The sequence below is a fragment of the Microcaecilia unicolor genome, unplaced genomic scaffold, assembly GCF_901765095.1.
Source record: "Microcaecilia unicolor unplaced genomic scaffold, aMicUni1.1, whole genome shotgun sequence".
NCBI classification, from domain to species: Eukaryota; Metazoa; Chordata; class Amphibia; order Gymnophiona; family Siphonopidae; genus Microcaecilia; species Microcaecilia unicolor.
The window spans coordinates 1-23,490 of NW_021963597.1; the positions used below are offsets into that span (position 1 = coordinate 1).

Sequence of the window (23,490 nt, forward strand, 5' to 3'; positions counted from 1 at the left end):
GCCAGATTTAGGCTGTTAGGTAAAACATTGAACTCTATAACCTCCCAGGTAGCATTCTCTGAAATGCTGCCTGTTTCATGCACAGGACCCAGAAGGCAGGCAGGCAGAGTCTCAATGCATGGATAAGACAATGGAGTTGGGAAGGAGAATTTAGATTTTTAGGAACTGGATAATGTTGTGGGGAAGGAGGAGCCTATTCTGAAAAGATGGGTTTCACGTCAACCAGGGTGGAGCCAGGCTATTAGTGCTGATCTTTAAAAAGGAGATAAAACAATTTTTAAACTAGAAGCTAGGGGAAAACTGGCAATCACTCTGGAGCATATAATGCAGAGTTAGGTATCTTTGAAGGATACTATCCGAACAGGGAACTTAGGGCATCTCGATAAAGAGCTAACAAAAAAGACAGAAATTACCAAAGAGTAGTGATTGCACCTTTTGTTTTTGTTACATTTGTACCCCATGCTTTCCCACTCATGGCAGGCTCAATGCAGCAGGCAATAGAGTTAAGTGACTTGCCCAGAATCACAAGGAGCTGCCTGTGCCGGGAATTGAACTCAGCTCCTCAGGACCAAAGTCCACCACCCTAACCACTAGGCCACTCCTCCACTTGAATCTGTCAACTGCTAAGGAGGTTACAGATATTAAAATATATTTTGGAATGTCTGTGTACCAGGGCGTATCTGAACTGCGGCGGTAGGGGGGGCCAGGGCCAGAGAGGGGGGGCACATTATAGCCCCCCCCCCGCCGCCGCCGCCGCCGCAGCCGCCATTGCCGATCCCCCTCCCCCCAGCCGCTGCCATTGCTAACCCTCCCCCTCCGTTGCTCGCCTACCTTCGCTGGCGGGGACCCCAACCCCCGCCAGCCGAGGTCCGCGTCCTCCTGCCGCTGCCGGCTGCCTTTGGTCCTTTCATTCTTCCATTGAAGCTGGCGCCGACGAAAAAGTTTCTTTTGAATCTGACGTCGCTGCACGTTGCACGTTGTACGTGCAGGACGTCAGACTCAGAAACAATTTCTGAGTCTGACGTCCTGCACGTACAACGTGCAGCGACGTCAGACTCAAAAGAAACTTTCGTCGGCGCCAGCTTCAATGGAAGAATTAAAGGACCAAAGACAGCCGGCAGCGGCAGGAGGACGCGGACCTCGGCTGGCGGGGGTTGGGGTCCCCCCCAGCGAAGGTAGGCGAGCAACGGAGGGGGAGGGTTGGCAGCGGTAGGGGGGTCCAGGGCGAAATCTGCGGGGGCCCAGGCCCCTGAGGCCCCACGCAGATACGCCCCGGCTGTGTACAAATTGTAGAAGCCTAAAATATAAGATGGGATGGTTAGAATATATGGCACTGAAAGGTATAGTTATCAATGTGGGCTACCATTCAAACGTGTTATTTTACCACTAACTTGTGCTGTTTTAGCACTGGTTGTATGCAATGAGGCCTAGTTACTAATAATTGGAGTTAACATGACATTACATTACATGCATTCTTATATTCAACAAATACTCAATCAGGTTTTATGTAGATTACATAATAAGAAATCCAGCAATATCTGGAGAATAACAAACAGAAACCAACATGGGAAATATAATAACAGTTGGTTAAAAATCACTTAAGGGTAAGTTTTCAAAGCTTTCCTAAAAGAGGCATTACGACTCTTCTGCATTTCAAGCCTTTTGGGCTAGGAAAGTGTAAAAACACTGCATCACAAATATAATATGTAGAAGATTGCAAACAGATTAAATCAGACACATAAGGCAGAGCCAAACCATAAAGTATTTTATAAAGTATCCCACAAACCTTAACATGAAAACGAGCTTCCAATAGGGAGCCAATACAATTTTATCTGCAAAGATGTTACATTATCAGATTTATGAGCTGGAAAACTCAGACGAGCTGCAATATTCTGAATGAGTTTAGTTTATTAAGCTGTAGTTGGAAATTCCTGTGTAAATAATGTTACAATAGTCTAACAAAGTGATAAATAATCTTGGACTACTATACAGAAAGCAATTACCTCCAGAAGACTGCACATTGGTCTGAGTTTTTTCAGAATTAGAAATGATTTCCTTACAGTTAAGCTAACCTGAGAGTACAGCTTCAATGTACCTGACAGCGTAATTCCTAATATTTTGATATTGTCTTCAAACCTTTTTAAAAGAATGGTATCATTCCAAATATTAAGAAACAAAAAGGAGAGGAACTCCAAACCTCATGAGAACGTGACAAGTCAACAACCGGGTGTGGAAACCGAAAAAGAGGAAACCAAAGGAGGTCCAAATGAACAGGTCTTTATTGCTTCTAAAAAGTAGTAAGCTAAGTGTCGAAAGGATCGACATGGCCGTATTTCGGATGGCGTGCCTTTGTCAGGAGCCTTATCTTAGCAACCACAGGAACAATTGTATAATAATGAAGACTAGTACAGTAAAATACTCATTGGACTAAAGCATGCCGAGCGGTAACACCGAACCTCAAGTTATAGCGTTTCTCAAAGAAACGTCTCAGAGTTTCGCGCCAGCTAATTTTTAGCACAAGTTAAAAATGCTAGCGCACCTTAGTAAAAGACCCCCCCCCCCTTAGTTAGCAATATTCCCAAGGAAAACAGTAATACATTAAATAAAAGGGGAAAAGCTGAGATCTTTGTGGGACTCCCCATTTTAACAGTAAAATAACACATCTTAACGATAGCTCACATTGAAACCTCAACTAAATGAATAAGTAGATATAATAGGCATCTCAGAGACCTAGCTGAAGGATAATAACCGATGGATCACTGTGATACCAGGGTGCATTTACTTTTTTTTCCTTGGTCATTACACATATTGATTACTGTAACTCTTTGTACTCTGGTCTTCCATTCTCTTTGTATAAGCAAATGCAATGGGTCCAATCCACAGCCATCAAATTATTACATGTAGCACGCAAATTCGATCACATAACACCTTTACTCAGAAGAGAACAATGGCTCCCTGTATCAGCATGCATACAATACAAACTGTTAAATTAGTGTAAACAGGACTGACTCTATCGGAACCTGACTACTTATCTACATTTCTTATTCAATATGCTCCATCTCGTACATTACGTTCCTCTCAACAACTTAATTTACTTTCTCCAAACAGATCTGCCTTGATGTCACCCGCAAACAGCTTTCAGTTACACAGCCCCAAAACTTTGGAATAGCCTACCTTTGACATACGTCAGAACCTTCGTACATACAGCCAAAATGCTTCTTAAAACCTGGCTATTATTAGACTTTATCTTTTTTTTAATCACATTTTATTTCTCTTTTCTTTCCTTTTCTTCTTCTTAGAGGCCATTTTACTAAGCGGTAGTAGCACTAACGCATGCTTACCCCATGCTAAAAAGGCACTACCATGGGACGCGCTCAGTCCTGTGGTAGTTCTGGGATTGGTGCATACCAATCTTGTGTTTGGAGGAAGATAGTAGGTATGCCCTACGCTAATCGGATAGCATGGATAAATCACTGCATGTTGCCCGATTAGTGTGGGTTATTATGCAGGACCCCATACCACCTAGTAAATAGATGGCAGTAAGGGCTCATGCACTAATTGGGAAAGTTAGCATGTGACCAAAAGGGGAAAATAGAACTGTGGCCATTTTACTACCACAATAAAGTGGCCTCAGCGCTTGGGAACCCATGCGCTAAAAATAATGCAGACCACTTTTTAGTGTGCTAGTAAAAAGGCCCCTCAGTATTTTATTGATTGTGGAACCACCTTGATGTACTTTTACAACTGGTAGTATATCAAGTGGTCATAAATAAATAAATAAATAAATCACATTGATAGGGTGGATCAAATTGAGGAGGGGTTGGTGCTGTACGGTAAAGTGGGAATTAAGATAAACAGAATAAATAGAATTCTATGTGTGAATGGAAAGAGAATAGTGTTGGGGATGTGCTACTATTGTCCTAGCCAGAATGGACAACCAGATGATGACGTTAGCAAAAATTAGGGAAGCCAGCAAATTTGGCAACATTATAATAATGGATGATTTCAATTACCCAGTATTGAGTGGATAAATGTCACCATTAGAAAATGATAGGGAGTTTACAGTTCCTAGATGAAATAATTGCTTAATGGAGCAGCAGGTTCATTACTGAAGGGGAGTTATTCTAGATCTAGTCTGCAGTATTGGTGCGAGAGGTAATGATGTTGGTTCCACTTGGTAGTAATGATGATAAGATCAGCAAATATAACTTAATAGCTGGAGTGAATACACTATGGAAATTGACTGCATTAGCTATGATAACTATGATATTTCCTGCCAGGATATGGCATTGGACTTGGTCGAAAAAGTGCATAATATTAATCATGAATTTCAAACTTTTCCTTTTCCAACTGAGTTTCATTATACACGAGACTCAAATTCACAATGGACACACTTAAACAATTAAGTTTAGAACAGATTGTTATAAATCTTCAGAGATTTAAACATTTTCGCTGTCCTTTGGATAGCTGACATCCATCTCTTGTGAAAGGATTAAAAACTGTATCGTCTTCTGCATACATCATATTGTTAATGCATCATTATCAGAGGTATTATGCCCACACCCCTGAAAAAGACTTCTGTGAGATGTTTGTTAAAGAACTCTTCTTTGGATGCAAGTTTGAGTTGCAATTATCATCCTATTTCTAATTTGTCTTTTTTATTACATTTGTACACTGCGCTTTCCCACTCATGGCAGGCTCAATGTGGCAGGCAATGGAGGATTAAGTGACTTGCCCAGAGTCACAGGAGCTGCCTGTGCCTGGAATCAAACTCAGCTCCTCAGGACCAAAAGTCCACCACCCTAACCACTAGGCCACTCCTCCACTACTAAAGTGGCTAAAGTGATAGAAAGTGTGTTCATGATCAACTGACTGATTTTGTAAAGAACATGAGGTTTTGATAAATTTCCAATTTGGGGTTCTGAAATGAACATGATACTAAATTTATGGTGGTCATTATTAGACACTGTAGGATAGATTCTATATATGGCACCTGAAAATATCTATGTGAAAAAAATGCACCTACACGTATTCTCTAAAGTATGCCTAAAGTTTGTAAATTTCCGCATGGTATATAGAATACACGATTGGTTACAGCCATTTATGCCATATTTAAGTGGCATAAATACTGACATCTAATTAGGTGCAGAACTGGTATATTCTATAACATGCATAGATTTTAAAAATGCCCACACCCTGGTACCCACTTGCAAATCAGAATTTGTAATCTATTGTATAATTTGTCCCTGCAATAAAATCTACGTCGGTCAAACAATCAAGAACATTATTTGTTCAGATTAGTAGAACATAAAAGTGCGATTAACACTATCAAGAGTACATCACCCTTAGCCCTACATTGTGAGGAGTTTTCAACATCAATTCAGCAATCTACGATGTTTGGTGTTGCAGCAGATCACTGGACACAATAATGCCTTGAAATGACAAGCCATACTCCGAAATGAACAAAAATGGATTTTTAAGTTGAAAGCTTCTGTGCCCAATGGGTTAAATTCCAAACTTGAATAGATTCATTTTTTATGAGCAAGACAGAGAAGCTCAATTCTCTCCCCGCTTATAGAGCTATACGTAACGTAAGCAGGAGGGGTTTTGAATATGACGTATTACGCGAAGAGTTCTTTATAACCAGCCTTTTTCCCAGGAATGGCGTCTCACTTGCGACCTAGCCGCAAGATTGAGCGGAGGTAGGCACGTTGGTTTGGGTAGGAGCAAAATCGATGCTGCTTACTACCATGATGTCACGTTTGACTTTCAGAGTACTTGGTCTGTGATCCTGATGCAGAAGGAATTCGAAACACTGACCGCCGTAGATCACAGCCAACGTCATAGTAAGACGTGAAGACCGAGAATACTGAAAGACATTAAAGTTAAGTTTGAAATTCTACTATTTAACATTAAACACCTGGAGGTTTTTTAGCCAATGATGAGGAAGTCCAACTCCGACTAAAGTATCAAGTTGCATACAAGACGAGTTTTCTCAAGCTTTTTCCTCCATACACACATTGGTGCCATATTTGAATGACACCTTGTTTCACCTTGATTTTCAAGAGCAAAGAATAGCCATACTGGGTCAGACTAATGGTCCATCTAGCCCAGTATCCTGCTTACAACAGTAGCCATCCAGGTTACAGGTTGGCAGAAACCCAACTAGTAGCAACATTCCATGCTACCAATCCCAGGGCAAGCAGTATCTTCTCCCATGTCCATCTCAATAAGACTATAGACTTTCCTCCAGGAACTTGTCCAAACCTTTTTAAACCCTTTATGTCCAATGTTCCTGTAATAAGCCATATGGGAACAGATTGATGGGAAAATTGGACACTAAAGGGTTAAACCAATATATGCTAACTTCTGTTACTACATCCTCCATCAATGAGTTCCAGATCTTACTATTTTGAAGTGAAAAAATATTTAATCTAATTGTTTTAAAAGTATTTCCATATAGTTTCATTGAATGTCCTGTGGCCTTTGTATTTTTTGAAAGGGTGAATAATTGATTCACTTTTACCCATCTCATCTACTCAGTTCAGAGTAGTGTAACATGGCATTTTCGATAGAACGTCTAAATCAGAATTTGGACATTTTAGAAAAATGTCCAAATTCTGAACAGGAGAGAAGGTCATTTTTGAAAAGACAGATGTTTATCTTTTGTGTTCGAAAATGCTATGAATGTCTTGTGATTTGGACGGCCTTTTTTTTTTTTGGTCCATTTTTTAACAAAAAATGTCCAAATGGAAAACATCCAAAACAGAGGAAGAATAGCTTAATGGTTAGTGCAGCGGGCTTTGATCCTGGCAACATGGATTCAATTTCTAGTGCTGCTCCTTGTGACTTTGGGCAAATCAAATGCACAAGGGGCATTTTGAATATGACATCTAAGTCTGAATTTGGATATTTTTGTAAAATGTCCAAAATCAGAACAGGAAGGTAATTTTCTACAAAAAAAAAAGTATTTTCCTTTTGAAAATGCTGTTTGGAAAAATGTTTTGTGATTTGGCTGTTTTATTTTTTGGTCCATTTTCAAACAAATACATCCAAATGCAAACATACAAAATACACAAGAAAATCCACAATAAAGTGAAACCATTCCCATGTTCTAAGTGTGGTAAGGTTTTGGTTGTAATGTAAATCTCAAAGTGCATCAGAGAGTCCACATGGGAGAGAAACCATTTGCATGTATAGAGTCTGGTAAAAGCTTTAGTCAGAAGGTAAACCTCACAATGCACCAGAGAATGCACATAGGAGTGAAACCATTTACTTGTCCTGAGTGTGGTAACAGCTTTGGTTGGAAAGAAAGCCTCACATGGCATCAGAGAATCCACACAGGGATGAAACCATTTACATGCACTGGGGAGGTAAAAGCTTCAGTATGGAAAAACACTCTGGTATTTAGATATATGTAATGAGACCTCCTTTTCATCTATAGATTTGAATTCAAAGCCCAAATCTCATTATAAACAATAGACACAAGGCTCAGACGTTATAAAAAAAAAATAGAAAGCTTAGCATCAGGTAGAATAGTGGAAAAGTGGCATCCCAGGAAAGCAATAGGGCATCCTTGGGGGCACTGCAGTGGACTTTATAAAATGCTCCCAGGTACACAGCTCACCATTGCTCCCTTACCTTGTATGCTGAGCCCTCCCAAAACCCACTACCCCAAAATGTACACCACTACAATAGTCCTTACAGGTGAAGGGAGCACAAATATGTGGGTACAGTGGGTTTCTGGTGGGTTTTGGATGGCTCACAGTTTCCTCCACAAGTGGAGGTAGGGAAGGTAGAAGTCTGAGTCCACCTGTCTGCAGTGCACTGCACCACTACTAGACTACTCCAGGGACCTGCATGCTATTCTACTGGACCTGAGTATAACATCTGAGGCTGGCATAGAGGCTGGCAAGTAATATTTTTAATCACATTTTGGGGGTGGGAGGGGGATAGTGACCATTGGGGGAGTAAGGGGAGGTGATCCCCGATTCCTTCCAGTGGTTGCCTGGGTCATTTGGGGCACCTCTTGTGTGGAGTAGAGGAGTAGCATAGTGGTTAGTACAGCAGACTTTGTCACTTTGATCCTGGGGGAGTGGGTTCAATTCCCACTGCAACTAGCTGTTATAGAACAGGCCTAGCTCAAAACATCTAAGTTTTAGTCCTGGACATTTTTGTTTTGTTCCATTACGGCTGAAAGACGTCTAAGTCTTAGGAATATCCAAGTCCCGTCTTGAACATGCCCCTGGCACCCCCTCCCCCTTGAGATTTAGACGTCTTCTGACGGACTTCAGAGAAAAAACGTCTAAAAAGAGGTTTCGAAAATACTGATTTGGATGTTTTTGTGAGATACAGTCCAAATGCAGACTTATGTCACTGTTTGGACGTTTTTCTTTTCTCAAAATGAGCCGATAGTAACATAGTAAGTGACAGCAGAAAAAGACCTGAATGGTCCATCCAATCTGCCCAACAGTCACATTCATTATCAATTCAAGATTAAATCAACAATGAATGTGATATATATACTTGATCATGGTCTTTCTTTGTTGTTTTCTGGGACATAGACCATAGAAGTCCACCTGGCTCTGTCCTTATGTTCCCACTACTGTGAAGGTTTATTGCTGGCTGCCAGAAAAACTGTTAGATGTTACAATTTTGGTTCAAGAGCAAAAAAATAAATATTGGAATAAATTAATAAAATAAAAAGATTGAAAATAGTTTAAAAGAGCTAAATGAGCAGCTGCAAAGGTTAACAGTTTAAACAGGTGTGTAGGTTATTACTTTTTTTGTTTGCATAAATTATGTCACCGGTTTTCCAGAGTAATTTTCACATAGTAGAGCAGCAGTGGCTGATTCAAATATGGGCAACGTGATTTGTACAGCAAAGGACTTTGCAATCTTTTGGATTCAAGTTTCCTTTTCTTTATCAACATTTGTTTGGTGTCTACTAATCCATGAGGATTTTGTGTCCTTCCTCTTCCTTTTTTTCTCCAGTTATTTAAAAATACCGTTTTAGAAGCCCAGACCAGATGTATTAAACAGATAGGAGGAAAACCAAATGACAGGCAGTACGGTTAAAAGGTGACATGAAAGAGTCTGTAGCCAAAAAAACATCTTTCAAAAAATGAAAAAGAATCCAAATGGAGAAAACAGGACAGAGCAAAAGCTCTGACTAGTTACATGCAAAGTATTGATAAAGAAGTCAAAAAAAGAGAATTTGAAAGAATCTTGCCATAGAGGGGAAAGAAATCAAATAAAAACTTTTTCAGGTACTTAGAAGCAAGAAGTCTGCGACAGAGTCAGCTGGACCAAAGAGGCACTCAGGGAAGACAAGACCATAGTAGAGAGACTAGGATATGTAGCCATCAACATGGGCTACTGTAAAGATGTGTTATTTTACCACTAACTCATGCTGTTTCAGGTCAGATCCCATTTTATGCAATGAGACCTAGTCACTAATAAGTAGTGCCATACTGGGAAAGACCAAAGGTCCATCTAGCCCAGCATCCTGTCACCGACAGTGGCCAATCCAGGTCAAGGGCACCTGGCACGCTCCCCAAACGTAAAAACATTCCAGACAAGTTATACCTAAAAATGCGGAATTTTTCCAAGTCCATTTAATAGCGGTCTATGGACTTGTCCTTTAGGAATCTATCTAACCCCTTTTTAAACTCCGTCAAGCTAACCGCCCGTACCACGTTCTCCGGCAACGAATTCCATTGTCTAATTACACGTTGGGTGAAGAAATATTTTCTCCGATTCGTTTTAAATTTACCACACTGTAGCTTCAACTCATGCCCTCTAGTCCTAGTATTTTTGGATAGCGTGAACAGTCGCTTCACATCCACCCGATCCATTCCACTCATTATTTTATACACTTCTATCATATCTCCCCTCAGCCGTCTCTTCTCCAAGCTGAAAAGCCCTAGCCTTCTCAGCCTCTCTTCATAGGAAAGTCGTCCCATCCCCACTATCATTTTCGTCGCCCTTCGCTGTACCTTTTCCAATTCTACTATATCTTTTTTGAGATACGGAGACCAGTACTGAACACAATACTCCAGGTGCGGTCGCACCACGGAGCGATACAACGGCATTATAACATCCGCACACCTGGACTCCATACCCTTCCTAATAACACCCAACATTCTATTCGCTTTCCTAGCCGCAGCAGCACACTGAGCAGAAGGTTTCAGCGTATCATCGACGACGACACCCAGATCCCTTTCTTGATCCGTAACTCCTAACGCGGAACCTTGCAAGACGTAGCTATAATTCGGGTTCCTCTTACCCACATGCATCACTTTGCACTTGTCAACATTGAACTTCATCTGCCACTTGCACGCCCATTCTCCCAGTCTCGCAAGGTCCTCCTGTAATCGTTCACATTCCTCCTGCGACTTGACGACCCTGAATAATTTTGTGTCATCGGCGAATTTAATTACCTCACTAGTTATTCCCATCTCTAGGTCATTTATAAATACATTAAAAAGCAACGGACCCAGCACAGACCCCTGCGGGACCCCACTAACTACCCTCCTCCACTGAGAATACTGGCCACGCAATCCTACTCTCTGCTTCCTATCTTTCAACCAGTTCTTAATCCATAATAATACCCTACCTCCGATTCCATGACTCTGCAATTTCTTCAGGAGTCTTTCGTGCGGCACTTTGTCAAACGCCTTCTGAAAATCCAGATATACAATATCAACCGGCTCCCCATTGTCCACATGTTTGCTTACCCCCTCAAAAAAATGCATTAGATTGGTGAGGCAAGACTTCCCTTCACTAAATCCGTGCTGACTTTGTCTCATCAGTCCATGTTTTTGTATATGCTCTGCAATTTTATTCTTAATAATAGCCTCCACCATCTTGCCCGGCACCGACGTCAGACTCACCGGTCTATAATTTCCCGGATCTCCTCTGGAACCCTTCTTAAAAATCGGAGTAACATTGGCTACCCTCCAGTCTTCCGGTACTACACTCGATTTTAGGGACAGATTGCATATTTCTAACAGTAGCTCCGCAAGTTCATTTTTTAGTTCTATTAATACTCTGGGATGAATACCATCAGGTCCCGGTGATTTACTACTCTTCAGCTTGCTGAATTGACCCATTACATCCTCCAAGGTTACAGAGAATTTGTTTAGTTTCTCCGACTCCCCCGCTTCAAATATTCTTTCCGGCACCCGGTGTCCCCCCCAAATCCTCCTCGGTGAAGACCGAAGCAAAGAATTCATTTAATTTCTCCGCTACGGCTTTGTCCTCCTTGATCGCCCCTTTAACACCATTTTCGTCCAGCGGCCCAACCGACTCTTTGGCCGGTTTCCTGCTTTTAATGTATCTAAAAAAATTTTACTATGTATTTTGCTTCCAACGCTAATTTCTTCTCAAAGTCCTTTTTTGCCCTCCTTATCTCCGCTTTGCATTTGGCTTGGCATTCCTTATGATCTATCCTGTTACTTACTGGGGTTATTTACGATTAACTTACTAGTATCATAAGTTTTAATGGTAACCCTCATTAATAATTTTCCCTTTAAGGAAGATAATTACGTATGATAAAAGTTGGACTTTTACCCCACCTTAATGTAGCATAGGAGTGACTAACCTATAGTAATTCAGTATCCCAGGTTAGTCACTAACATGGTATACGAAGAACACTGCTTGCGATCAACCTCATAAGCAGTAATGTTCCCAAGCACTTTCAAAAGTGGCTGGCCAAGGCACAATGAGCTGTTCTCCCAAGACCCCCAGTCATAATCACCTTCTTGAAGGCCTCACCAATTCAAACCCCCCATACCAACCAAAAGACCTCTAAAATCAAGACCCCTACTCCTCCCAAAGATACGTGCTCCCAGTGGAAGACCTCCCATTCAGAACTCTCCCCATTCAGCAAATGCCCTCCCCCCCCCCCCCCCCCCCCCCACTGCTCAGTATACCCTCCTAGGTCTAGCAGGACAAATCCCTAGGCTCTTTTAGAGACAGGCAGAAATTATCCCCAGTCGCTCCTGCCCTTGCTGGCACTGGGTTCAAAATAATACCAGCAACACCTAGCAGTAGTCTTTGTACTACAGCTAGGGGTCAAGGCCCTTGTAGAGAAACTTTCTGGAATAATGTGGCTCACAGTGTTTACTGGAAGTCACATTCTTGAATTTACTTACAAATGAGCTGTTTTACATGCAATTGCATAATTCACATATCATTAGTATATTACCCGCAGCAACTTAAAATACCACAGCAACTTAAATATGACTTAAATTAGTGCTTTGTAATGTGTTAAGGGGCAAATAATGCATATTATAGTCATAATGCAACGTGACAACTACCAACTTAAGGGCCCAATATTTAGTGCTACCTAACTGAGTAGGGGTGATAATTATCCAGGTACCACCACTGAATATCAGCAGTACCCAAGTAAAACACAGCGGCTGCCTTATGCCCAGGCACAATTAAGCCAGTGATGGCCAAAATTTAATAAAATGCTGATCATCACTGGCTGAATATTACCCTTTAAATAAATTCTATGCTTCGGTCTTTACAAAGGAAGACGTATGAGAACTACACATGCCAGAACAAAATTACTGAACACATCAATACACAAATGGTTTAATCAGACAGGGTCAAAATGGATTTAGCCAAGGGTAGATGTATCTCACAAATCTACTAATTTTTTTTGAAGGTGTGATTAAACATGTAGATAAAGATAGAACATTTTATATGTAGGCATATTGGATATGCAAACTGGAATTAAAATGTCTAGATTAGTAGTTCTAAAATTCTGGTAATATTTTGGAACATTATCTGCACTACATATAGCCTGTTCTAAAATTCTTGGTGAAATGCATGTGTTAATGCCAGCAAGAACTAACATCTAGGACCGGCAGGAAGACATTTTGAGAGAAGAATAATTTTAGAAATAAGCCCAATGTGCGGTGGTGGCCAAAAACACAAACAAGATGCTAGGAATTATTAGGAAAGGTTAATGAGGAAAGGTAAATGAGTCCAATGCTTCTATAATGCATCTTTATCGCTCCATGGTGCTACCTAACCTTGAGTATTGTGTTCATTTCTCGTCACTGTATCTCAAACAAGATACAGCAGAATCAGAAAAGGTTCAAAGAAGAGTGACTAAAATGATAAATGGGCGGGAACTCCTCTCATATGAGGGAAGGCTAAAGAGGTTAGAGCTCTTCAGCTTGGAAAGGAGATGGCTGAAGGAAGATATGATTGAGGTCTACAAAATCCTGAATGGTGTAGAATGAGTAAAAGTGAATCAAGTTTTTATTCCTTCAAAAAGTTCAAAGTCTAGGGGACACTCAGTAAGTCTTTTGCAAAGGTATAGTTGAGTTTTTAATGCGTGCTAATCATTAGCTTGTGCTAAATGCTAGAGACGCCCATAGGAATATAGCGCACTTTGTAAAAGGCCCACTCATTGAAGTTAAATGGAAATACTTTTAAAACAAACAGGAGGAAATATTGTTTCACTCAAAGACTAGTTAAGCTCTGGAACTCAGGATATGGTAAAATTGGTTATCGTATTTAGGTTTAAAAAAGGTTTGGACAAGTTCTTTGAGGAAAAGTCCATATTCAGCTATTGAGACAGGCATGGGGAAGCCACCTCTTGCCCTGGGATTGGTAGCATGAAATGTTGGTACTATTTGGATTACTGACAGGTACTTGTGACCTGGATTGACCACTCCTGGAAGCAGGATACTGGGCTAGATGGACCATTGGTCTGACCCAGTATGCTATTCTTATGTTATCAGAAAACTCACTGCTAAAATCAAAAAAGCAGAATTGTAGGCCTGAGGCTTATAATGGCATACAAACACTCAGAGCATGCTCCATCAGAACTACCAACCTAAAAATGTAGATATATTTTATTACAGTGTACTTTATTTTGAACTCAAGTGAACGATTTTGGATGAAAAAAATTGTCTTTGATCTTTGTCAAATAGTTTTATACATTCATCTAGTTAAAATTTAATGGGTCAATTCACCTCGAATTGTTTGGATTCCCTGCAGATAAATAGCAGGTTTTCCCAAACATCTGTCCTAAAAAGGGGATTCCCCCCCACTTTTCTGGTATTTTTGGGTTTTGCAAACAAATATTTGCAAGGTTCCTCCAAAGAGACATATATATGTAGCAAGAAAAGTGGGGCAGTGGGTCCCTCCTGTACTTTCCAAACATCAAGAATTGCTTGACTTTCAGCTGAAAGTTAGGAAATCATCCCCCCCCCCCCCCCCCAAAATGAAGGCTTAATTAACTTCCCAGGTTCAGAGAATGTGCACATCCATATGACTATACCCTAAGGGAGGAAGAATAATATATATATTTTTATTTTCCACTCTGTGAAAGTCATTGATCTTACACTGTTTTCTTTTATGTACAAACTATGCAACACATAATGCAATTTATTTATTTTTTGTTACATTTGTACCCTGTGCTTTCCCACTCATGGCAGGCACGATGTGGCTTATGGGGGGCAATGAAGGGTTAAGTGACTTGCCCAGAGTCACAAGGAGCTGCCTGTGCCTGAAGTGAGAATTGAACTCAGTTCCTCAGGACCAAACTCCACCACCCTAACCACTAGGCCACTCCTCCTAGTGGTTAGGGCACATTGACAGTCCCTACTATTGAATAATCATCTCAGCCGTTTACCTCCAGCTCTCTTTTCCTTCCATTCCCCAATCCTCCATTCCATAGTTGATCATACAGGGCCTTGCATTATTTATTATTTATTTATTACATTTATAACCCACACTTTCCCACAAAAGCAAGTACAATGCGGTTTACATAGTAAACAGAATTACAATTGTTAAAGTCAGTAAGAAGAATATTACAAACTGTAATGTAACATAGTTAAGTGTAATGAAGATAGGATAAAGAGATAGGGAGGGGTATGGTGTAGGAAGGATGGGGAAGGAAAGACTAGGAAAGTATGGAGTAGTTAGGGGGACATGGTTAAGATATAGTACTCCTAAGAGTCCTCTAACTTATTTCTTTCTCAGCCTCAATCTCTTCTTTTATTAGCTGCTTATCCTTCCTTTCCTTCATCCACTTTCTTATATCTTCACTGTCATCTACTGCTCTTCTCATTCTTTCATTCTTTCCCCATCTAGGTTTGTAGAAGACAAACTGACAAAGGATGGTCTAATACCTGAAGACAGAATAAAGTGAGCATCTGCTCAGGAACCCTCTGGCTTCCCCTCCCCTTTTGCTTACATGCTTCCTGTGCAAAAGAAAAGGGCATTTTATACGGGTTAGGAATCCACAGGGACAATGGGTAGATACCCTTGAAAATTGCTCTTGCATTGCTAGTTCTTATATGTAGAAGGAATGCTACTGTACTGGAAATGTTATGATTTCTTTTCTTTCCAAGGGGAGTGGACAATTAATTTAATACAGGACACATGTGTAATAGTAGTTGGTATACTGACATTTAAATACCTGGTGCTGCAAAAAAAGAAAATGTTACATGGTAATCATTTTACCAGCATAGAATGCTATAATACTGGAAATTCTTACCCGAAAGAATTCCTTTGTAGAGCCAGAGTCCAACGTTCCATAAGCAATTTCTGTTTGCTTTGAAAGATCCTCTGCGCTTTCAATGGGGGACACCATCCGCTCCACCGTCAGGAAGGCAGCTAAGTTGGCCGTGTAGGATGAGATTATGATCAGGGTAAAGAACCACCATACCCCTCCAACAATGCGCCCAGACAGGGATCTAATAACAAGTATGAAATGGATTGGTAAAATGAAATGAAAGACCTGCTAGGAATGTGTTATCAGATTTAACACTACTTGTACTTAAATAGAGGAAGTACTTCAAATATCCTTACTACTACCCTGAGCTCTATTAAAACAGAAAATTGAGGTAATACACAATATGGAGGATAACCCACGTATAGTGTTCGTAGACTTTGATGATTAGCGATTGCGTTTGCATTGGGAGAAGATATTGGGAACTACCCAATTGCACTCAACTTCTTTTCAAATGACAGTGTACCAGATTAATCTTGCATTCAGTAAACTGACTCCACTTTACATTATTTGATATAGACTCCGATGCATGACACATGAAGCAAATATGATAGGGATGAGGGAAATACATCCATGATGGCATCTAACAAAAGTTGCTAGTAAAGAATTTCCATAAGATAATTGGATAAATTGTAGTACTGTATCCTTGAAAAAAAATATTTTTTAATAGATTTTATAGAGTACTAAAAATAGAAGTTACACTGAACACAATGGAACATTTAGCATGCAGCAAGCTTTAGGTTTCAAACATGATTTCCTGAAAGACAAGTGTTTCATAAAACAGAACAAGTAACAGGACAGAAATGAGCAAATGCTGCAAGCAGGGATGAGAATTTTTATCCTAAAAGCTAAACAATCATTGAAGCTCTTTGGAAAACAGGATACTGGGCTAGATGAACCACTGGTCTGACCCAGTATGGCTACTCTTATGTTCTTATGTTATAGAGGACACCATGGATTCCTCTTGCTCAAAATAAAAAAGAACAAATGGAAAAAAATATCAAAGAAAAAGATGGCAGTGTCCTTGGTTTAACTTCAGCATAGAGTAGTGCAGTAACTATCTTTTCCATCTTCTACAAATTTTTTTTAGTGAGACATAAAAGGGTTAATTCTATAAAGGGCACTAAAAGTTAGGAGCCCAAAATATAGGCCAGTGGTTCCCAAACCTGGTCCTGGAGGCACTCCAGCCGCTCAGGTTTTCAGATATCCACAATGAATATTCATGAGAGAAATTTGCATGCAGTGCAGTTAGTGCATGCAAATCTGTCTCATGAATATTCACCGTGAATATCGTAAAAACCTGACTGGCTGGGGTACCTCCAGGACTGGTTTGGGACCACTGATCTAGGCGCTAAGGTAGTATTCTATGACAGCACATTTGTGTGCCTACCCCTAAATTGAATATATTGGCGCCTTAATTTCCGTGTGGAAATCGAAGCACATTCTATAACAATGCGCATAACTTAATTGATTAACTAACTCATTGTTGCTGTCAATTGGATGTTAACAAGCAATTTTCAGCACTAATTGGCAATTATTTTTTATTTATTTGTTGCATTTGTATCCCACATTTTCCCACCTATTTGCAGGCTCAATGTGGCTTACAGTGTAGTGTTATGGCTTTCGCCATTCCAGATTAGAAGATTACATTTGGTGTTACATAGAGAACATGGATGACATAATAAAATTAGGCAAACAGGTATAAGAAGAAAACAGTTCCGAATATAGGTAAAGTGGAGATGTGTTACATTTACAATTATTGGACGTTGTGGTATGCCTTGTTGAAGAGGTAGGTCTTCAGAGATATACGACGACTTCACTTTTATTATTATTATTATGATTTACACTCACAACTTGCCAAGTGTATTAGGTAATGTGGTGCGCCTAAATTGCACAGTTGAAAAGGGGGTGTGGTTATGGGCGAGGAATGGGCATTTCAAAAACTTATGTGCGTTATTATAGAATACATCTGCCCTGCGCCTAATATAGGCGTCAGGATTTATGCTAAGTAAAATATGGCCTAAATGAATGTGACCAAATACATTCACGTGGAGAGGCACTTGAGATACTCAATATACCATGCAGAAATTTAAGCCTATTCTATAAAATTTAGGTGCACTTTACAGAATATGCCTAGGCATATTTTTTTTCCACACGGATTTTTCAGGCGCCATATATAGAATCTAGCCCCTAATGCATAAAGGGCCCATTTTACAAAGCAGAGGTAAGCCCAATGCAGGCTTACCACTCACTAAAAAGGAAATACCACTGGGCTACCGCAGCAGCCCGGCGGTAGTTCCCCCCACCCCCCCCACACGCTGTCAAATCCATCGCTACAAAAATATATGGATGGCGGTAAGTTCTCCCCCTGAAATGGCCGCGCAGCAAGTGCTTCACTTGCCACATGGTTATTTCTTTAAAAAAGAAAAGACCTATCTTTTACCTGCTGCAGTAAAATGGGGCCTTGGCGCACATGAAAAACATGCGCTGACGCCAGCGCAGGCCCCCTTTTGCTGCAGATTGGTAAAAGGGTCCCTATAAGAATTAGGTGTCTAGATTTAGGCAGTTAGCTGCCAGACTCACAGTATTCAGTAACGCACACTCTAAAATAGAATGCCCATTACCCACCTGCCCCCTTCACATCACCAAAACAACAAGTCCAAAGAACGAAAGTCCCAAAGTCATACAGTTGCTGCTCTTTTGTGGAAGGTTTTGTATCCTTCTTTTGTTTTTTTGTTTTTTTGCTCAGCCAGCTATAGAATAACATCTAAGTGCACTTTCAGGCTTATTTTCAAAGAGAAGGGCGCCCATCTTTCAACACAAATCGGGAGATGGGCGTCCTTCTCTCAGGGTCGCCCAAATCGGCATAATCGAAAGCCGATTTTGGGCATCCTGAACTGCTTCCCATCGCGGGGATGACCAAAGTTCCTGGGGGCGTGCCGGAGGGGTAGCAAAGGCGGGACTGGGGTGTGCCTAACAGATGGGCGTCCTTGAGCAATAATGGAAAAAAAGAAGGGCATTTCTGATGAGCACTTGGGCGACTTTACTTGGCCCATTTTTTCTTACGACCAAGCCTCAAAAAGGTGCCCGAACTGACCAGATGACCACCGGAGGGAATCGGGGATGACCTCCCCTGACTCCCCCAGTGGTCACTAACCACCTCCCACCCAAAAAAAAAACCCTTTTTTTGCCAGCCTGAACTGTCATACTCAGGTCCATCGCAGCAGTATGGGAGGGGGGGAGGTATGTGTGTGTCAGCGGAGGCATAGCGAAGGCGTGGACGTCCTTCTTTCAAACATTTTGGACCTCCTGAACTGGCCCCCCCCCCCCACATACACACACACAGGGACGGCCAAATTTCAAGGGAGTGGAGTGGAGGAGTGGCCTAGTGGTTAAAACACTGGTCTTACAATCCAGAGGTGGCTGGTTCTAATCTCACTGCTGCTACTTGTGATCCAAAATCCAAATAAATAAAGGGGTGTCAAAGGCATGGACATCCTTCTCACAGAAACATCCACATTTTGGACATCCTCAACTGCTATTGCAGGGATGGAGGCATAGCAAAGGACATCCTTCACCCATACTCTAAAAAAAAAAAAAAAAGATGTCCCTGACGAGCACTTGGATGTTTTCACCTGGACTTGTACTTTTCTAAGGTTGTAAATGGCAATTTATTTAAGGTTGTAGACGGCTATTATACACGCAGCTTGTCTGCATTTATGAAGCCGTCTTTGGCATGCGCAGAGCAGCCACACATAATGCTTGGCTGCTCTGCACTGGCTTCCCCTCCTTAGGAAGGAAATCGTATGCAAATGAGCTAACTGCGATCAGCTTATTTCCATGGAATTTCCTTCATGCATGCTCGTTCCTTTCCGAATCACTAAGGGATCGGTAAAGGAAGGGCTTTTTCCATTCAGTTAGTGCATCAGTTAGTCCACTGCAGTGCCCCCTAGGGTGTCCGGTTGGTGTCCTGGCATGTCAGGGGGACCAGTGCATTACGAATGCTGGCTCTTCCCACGACCAAATGAGTTGGATTTGATCATTTTTGAGATGGGCATCCTCGATTTCCATTATCGCCAAAAACCAGGGACGACCATCTCTAAGGACAACCTAAGGACGACCATCTCTAAGGTCAACCTAAATGTTGAGATTTGGGCATCCCCGACCGTATTATTGAAAAGAAAGATGGATGCCCATCTTTTCCCGCCCCTTCACGGGGACGTCCTGCGAGGACGCCCTCAGGAAAACTTGGGCGCCCCATTCGATTATGCCCCTCTTTGGTACCTAACTACCACCCCCCCCCCCCTCAGTTTTGACATTAATTACCATTAATTCTGCTTGAGTGCCATAAAGTTTGGTGCCTAATTGGTGTGTAATTTTTGGTGTAATATATAGAACAACCCTCAAATTGCATAGGGGTTGATTTAATAAGATTTTGGCAAGTGCAGGGCATTGTAATACAGTTTGTGCCACTGACATGTCACTTTTGGCTGCAGGTAGCCACTGGCACTGATAGAAAATTACCTGCAAGGTTGGACCATGTGTCTGATGTGCTAGACAAGGTCATTCCTCCCCTTCCCCAACACAACTTACAGTGCAGCCAGATTTATCAAAAGATTGTTACTCATGCCCACCAATGTAATCTTTTGACCCTTATTGCTGAAGTGAAACATAAGGACCCCAAAATAAAATAATTTGTCACTGTCACTAGTTAAATACAAAAAAAAAGTTATTGAGAAGATTAATATCCATGGTACTGCTGTTTTAGGGCAGAAGTCTTTAAATAGGTTGCTTTGTACTTTCAACCTACAGCATGCACTTTTAACAAAGGATCAGTCATACAACACCTTGTCTTACAAGTTTCCTTAAGAAATGAGCTGCAGCTCCGCACTTACTCTCTTGCAATTAGATAGATACATTCTGACCAAGGTACAACCAGCCCCAAGGCACATGCTACAGCTGTACACATAACGCTGCACTGACACATACCAGTAAATGATACAGCAGTGATGGATAGCTTGTCTGAAATGTAGTTATCTGAGCATGAGCTGATCAACATCCCAGGGAGTATAGATCAAACAGAAACCGCCCACCCAGCGACCCTCCCCCCCTTTGAAGTAAGACGCAGAAACCAAACATTCAGCCTGTTAATAAGTTCAGTGGCATGCAGGAGTATGAGTCTAGTAGCCAGATAAGACGTCAAAATAATGGTTTTGCAACTCAATAATAATGGTATCAATTGATGTCTGAAAACAAGGCTCCCGAGGCCCTCAAAAACTGAAACCAATTAAGATTTTGTAACAAACCTAAAGCGAGAATATAAGGATAAATGGGGCCTATCAAATGGAGGGTGGTGAAATATGTTAGATAAATATGTCAGAGTGAGAGAGAGAGAAAAAAACAATATTTTCTGGGGGTGGAACAAACCATTCTTTAGTTAGTATACACTATCTATCTTATTAGATTAGACTCTTTCCCCTGGATTCTATATTGCTCACTTAAAGTTAGGCACTCAATTTTGGGCATGGATCATAGCTCCACGCACAAAGGGGGCCCTTTTACTAAAGGTTTGGCCTGCGGCAATGAGCTTGCCATGCGCCAATCCGGTACTACCACAGGAGCCCAGTGGTAGTTCCCACCAACAGCGCATGCCATTTCTGGTGCTATAAAAATATTTTCTATTTTTGTAGTGCTGTGTTAGCACTTGAGCCCTTACCGCTACCTCAAGGGATGGCGGTAAGTGCTCCCCCCTGAAATGGTCACACGGCAAGCGGTTCACTTACCAAGCGAGGGTAAAGATTTTAAAACAACATCAACACGACACTTCCAAGACACCATGGAGGCGAGTAATAGATAACAAATCTTTATTAAAAAAAGTGTTTAAAAAAACTCAAAAGACTCAACACGGAGCTGTGTTTCGGTGAAAAACGCCTGCTTCAGGAGTCTGTTTGTTGTGTAAGCCAATGAATGGAACAAGATAAGCGAGGAAGTCAAATCAAGCCTTTAAAAAGACTAGTGATAAGTGAATGCACCAAGCATAAGCTTAAAATGACAATAGAGACTGTGAGAAGAGTCAACCATGGTAGTGCTGAGCAAAAAATGCTGAGCTCTTAGCGGATTTAGTTTCTCCACTTTTTGTTGTTTTTTTTTTTTTTGTCACTTACCACATGGCCATTTCTCTTTTTTTTAAAAAGCCCGGTATTTTACCTGCTGTGGTATGGAAGGGGTGGGGAGCTCAGCATGCATCAAAACACACACTGACACTAGCGCAGGCCCCCTTTTACCACATCTTAGTAAAAGAGCCCCTAAGTAATTAGCTAGATTGGCACTATCAATCAATCAATAATTGGTGTTAAATTGGTAGTAACTAGAAATTATGTGCACAGTTGCCCATTGCCTTATTCTACACCTAAATTTCATAGCATGCAACCCAAAGAGGTGCGGAAATGAGAGGGGCATGGGCAGATCAGGGGCACTCCCAGAATTTAGTCGCGGTGTTATAGAATACCTGCATAAATGCGCCTAACTGCCATTAATTGGGCACAAACATTTACACCAAACTTTAGCAGATATAAATGCTTATGCACAAAGCTAAGCATGAACCCCTGGATTCCATATATCGTGACTTAAGTAGGTGAAGAGGGTTACGTGGGGTCGTTGGGGTATGCCTTTTTGAAGAGGTTGGTTTTTAGTGATTTCCTGGAGTTCAAGTGGTTGTGGATTGTTTTCACAGCTTTTGGGAGCCCATTCCATAGTTGTGCGCTTATGTAGGAGAAGCCGGCTGCGTAAGTTGTTTTGTATTTCAGTCCTTTGCAATTTGGGTAGTGTAGGTTTAGGTAGGATCTTGACGATCTGACTTTGTTTCTTATTGGTAAGTCTATAAGGTCTGTCATGTACCCTGGGACTACGCTGTACATGATTTGTGAACTAAGGTGCAGATTTTGAAGATGATCCGTTCTTTGATTGGGAGCCAATGCAACTTTTCTCAGAGGGGTTTGGTACTTTTGAAGCGTGTTTTGCTGAATATCAGCCTGGCTGCTGTATTTTGGGTGGTCTGGAATCTAGCCTGAAATGCACATTATGCTAATATCCTATAAAGATGATAAATCTATTTAAATGGGCTCAATTGTAATACATGTGGGGACACATATATTCAAGACAGATCCACCTCCCAGTTAATCTAATCTTCTTAAGTACCCTCCATATAAGTATACATCATCCCATATAATCCATCAAATAATCCACTCAGGGGAAAAGCTTATGGACCTTCAGAGACAGCATACTTTTTCAATTGTCATCAGTCCCATCATAAATAATTTTTCTTTTTTCTATATCAAAACACATGTTCATCTAAAATTAGTAAATGATTTAGGAAGTATAGGGGTCCTTTTACTAAGCCGCGTAGGCACCTACGTGCGCAACGCATGTCAGTTTTGAGTTACCGCCCAGCTACCACGTGGGCCTTGCGGTAATTTCATTTTTGACATGCGTCTGATAGGCATGCCAGAAAATATTTTTATTTTCTGACGCACAGGCGGTAATCAGATGGTAATCGGCATTTTATGCGCGTAGACCATTACCACCTGGTTACCGCATGAGACCTTACCGCTAAGTCAATGGCTGGTGGTAAGGTCTCAGACCCAAAATAGATGCATGGCAATTTTCATTTTGACGCACGTCCATTCTCAGCAAAAATTTTTTTAAAAGAGGCATTTCTTATAGGTGCGCTGAAAAATGATTCTGCGCATGCTCACAACACATGTCTACACTACCACAGGCCATTTTTCAGCGTGCCTTTGTAAAAGGGCCCCTCAAACTTTTAGCTGTATGTATATATATATATATATATATATTTATATATATATACACACTAGTAAAAAAGGCCCGTCTCTGACACAAATGAAACGGGCGCTAGCAAGGTTTTCCTCGGAGTGTGTATGTTTGAGAGA

At 41.1% G+C, this 23,490-nt stretch overlaps 1 protein-coding gene across 1 annotated transcript in view; it reads right to left on the reverse strand.

Moving 5' to 3' along the window:
- Positions 1-5,756: 5,756 nt before the first annotated feature.
- Positions 5,757-23,490, reverse strand: part of LOC115459492 (glutamate receptor 2-like) — a gene marked incomplete at its 5' end in the record, with an annotated part of 67,662 nt that continues 49,928 nt past the window's right edge. The window contains 2 exons of the mRNA XM_030189296.1: positions 5,757-5,869; positions 15,493-15,725. Of these exons, the coding sequence (XP_030045156.1) occupies positions 5,757-5,869; positions 15,493-15,725 (346 nt within the window). The remainder of the gene's footprint in view (positions 5,870-15,492; positions 15,726-23,490) is intronic.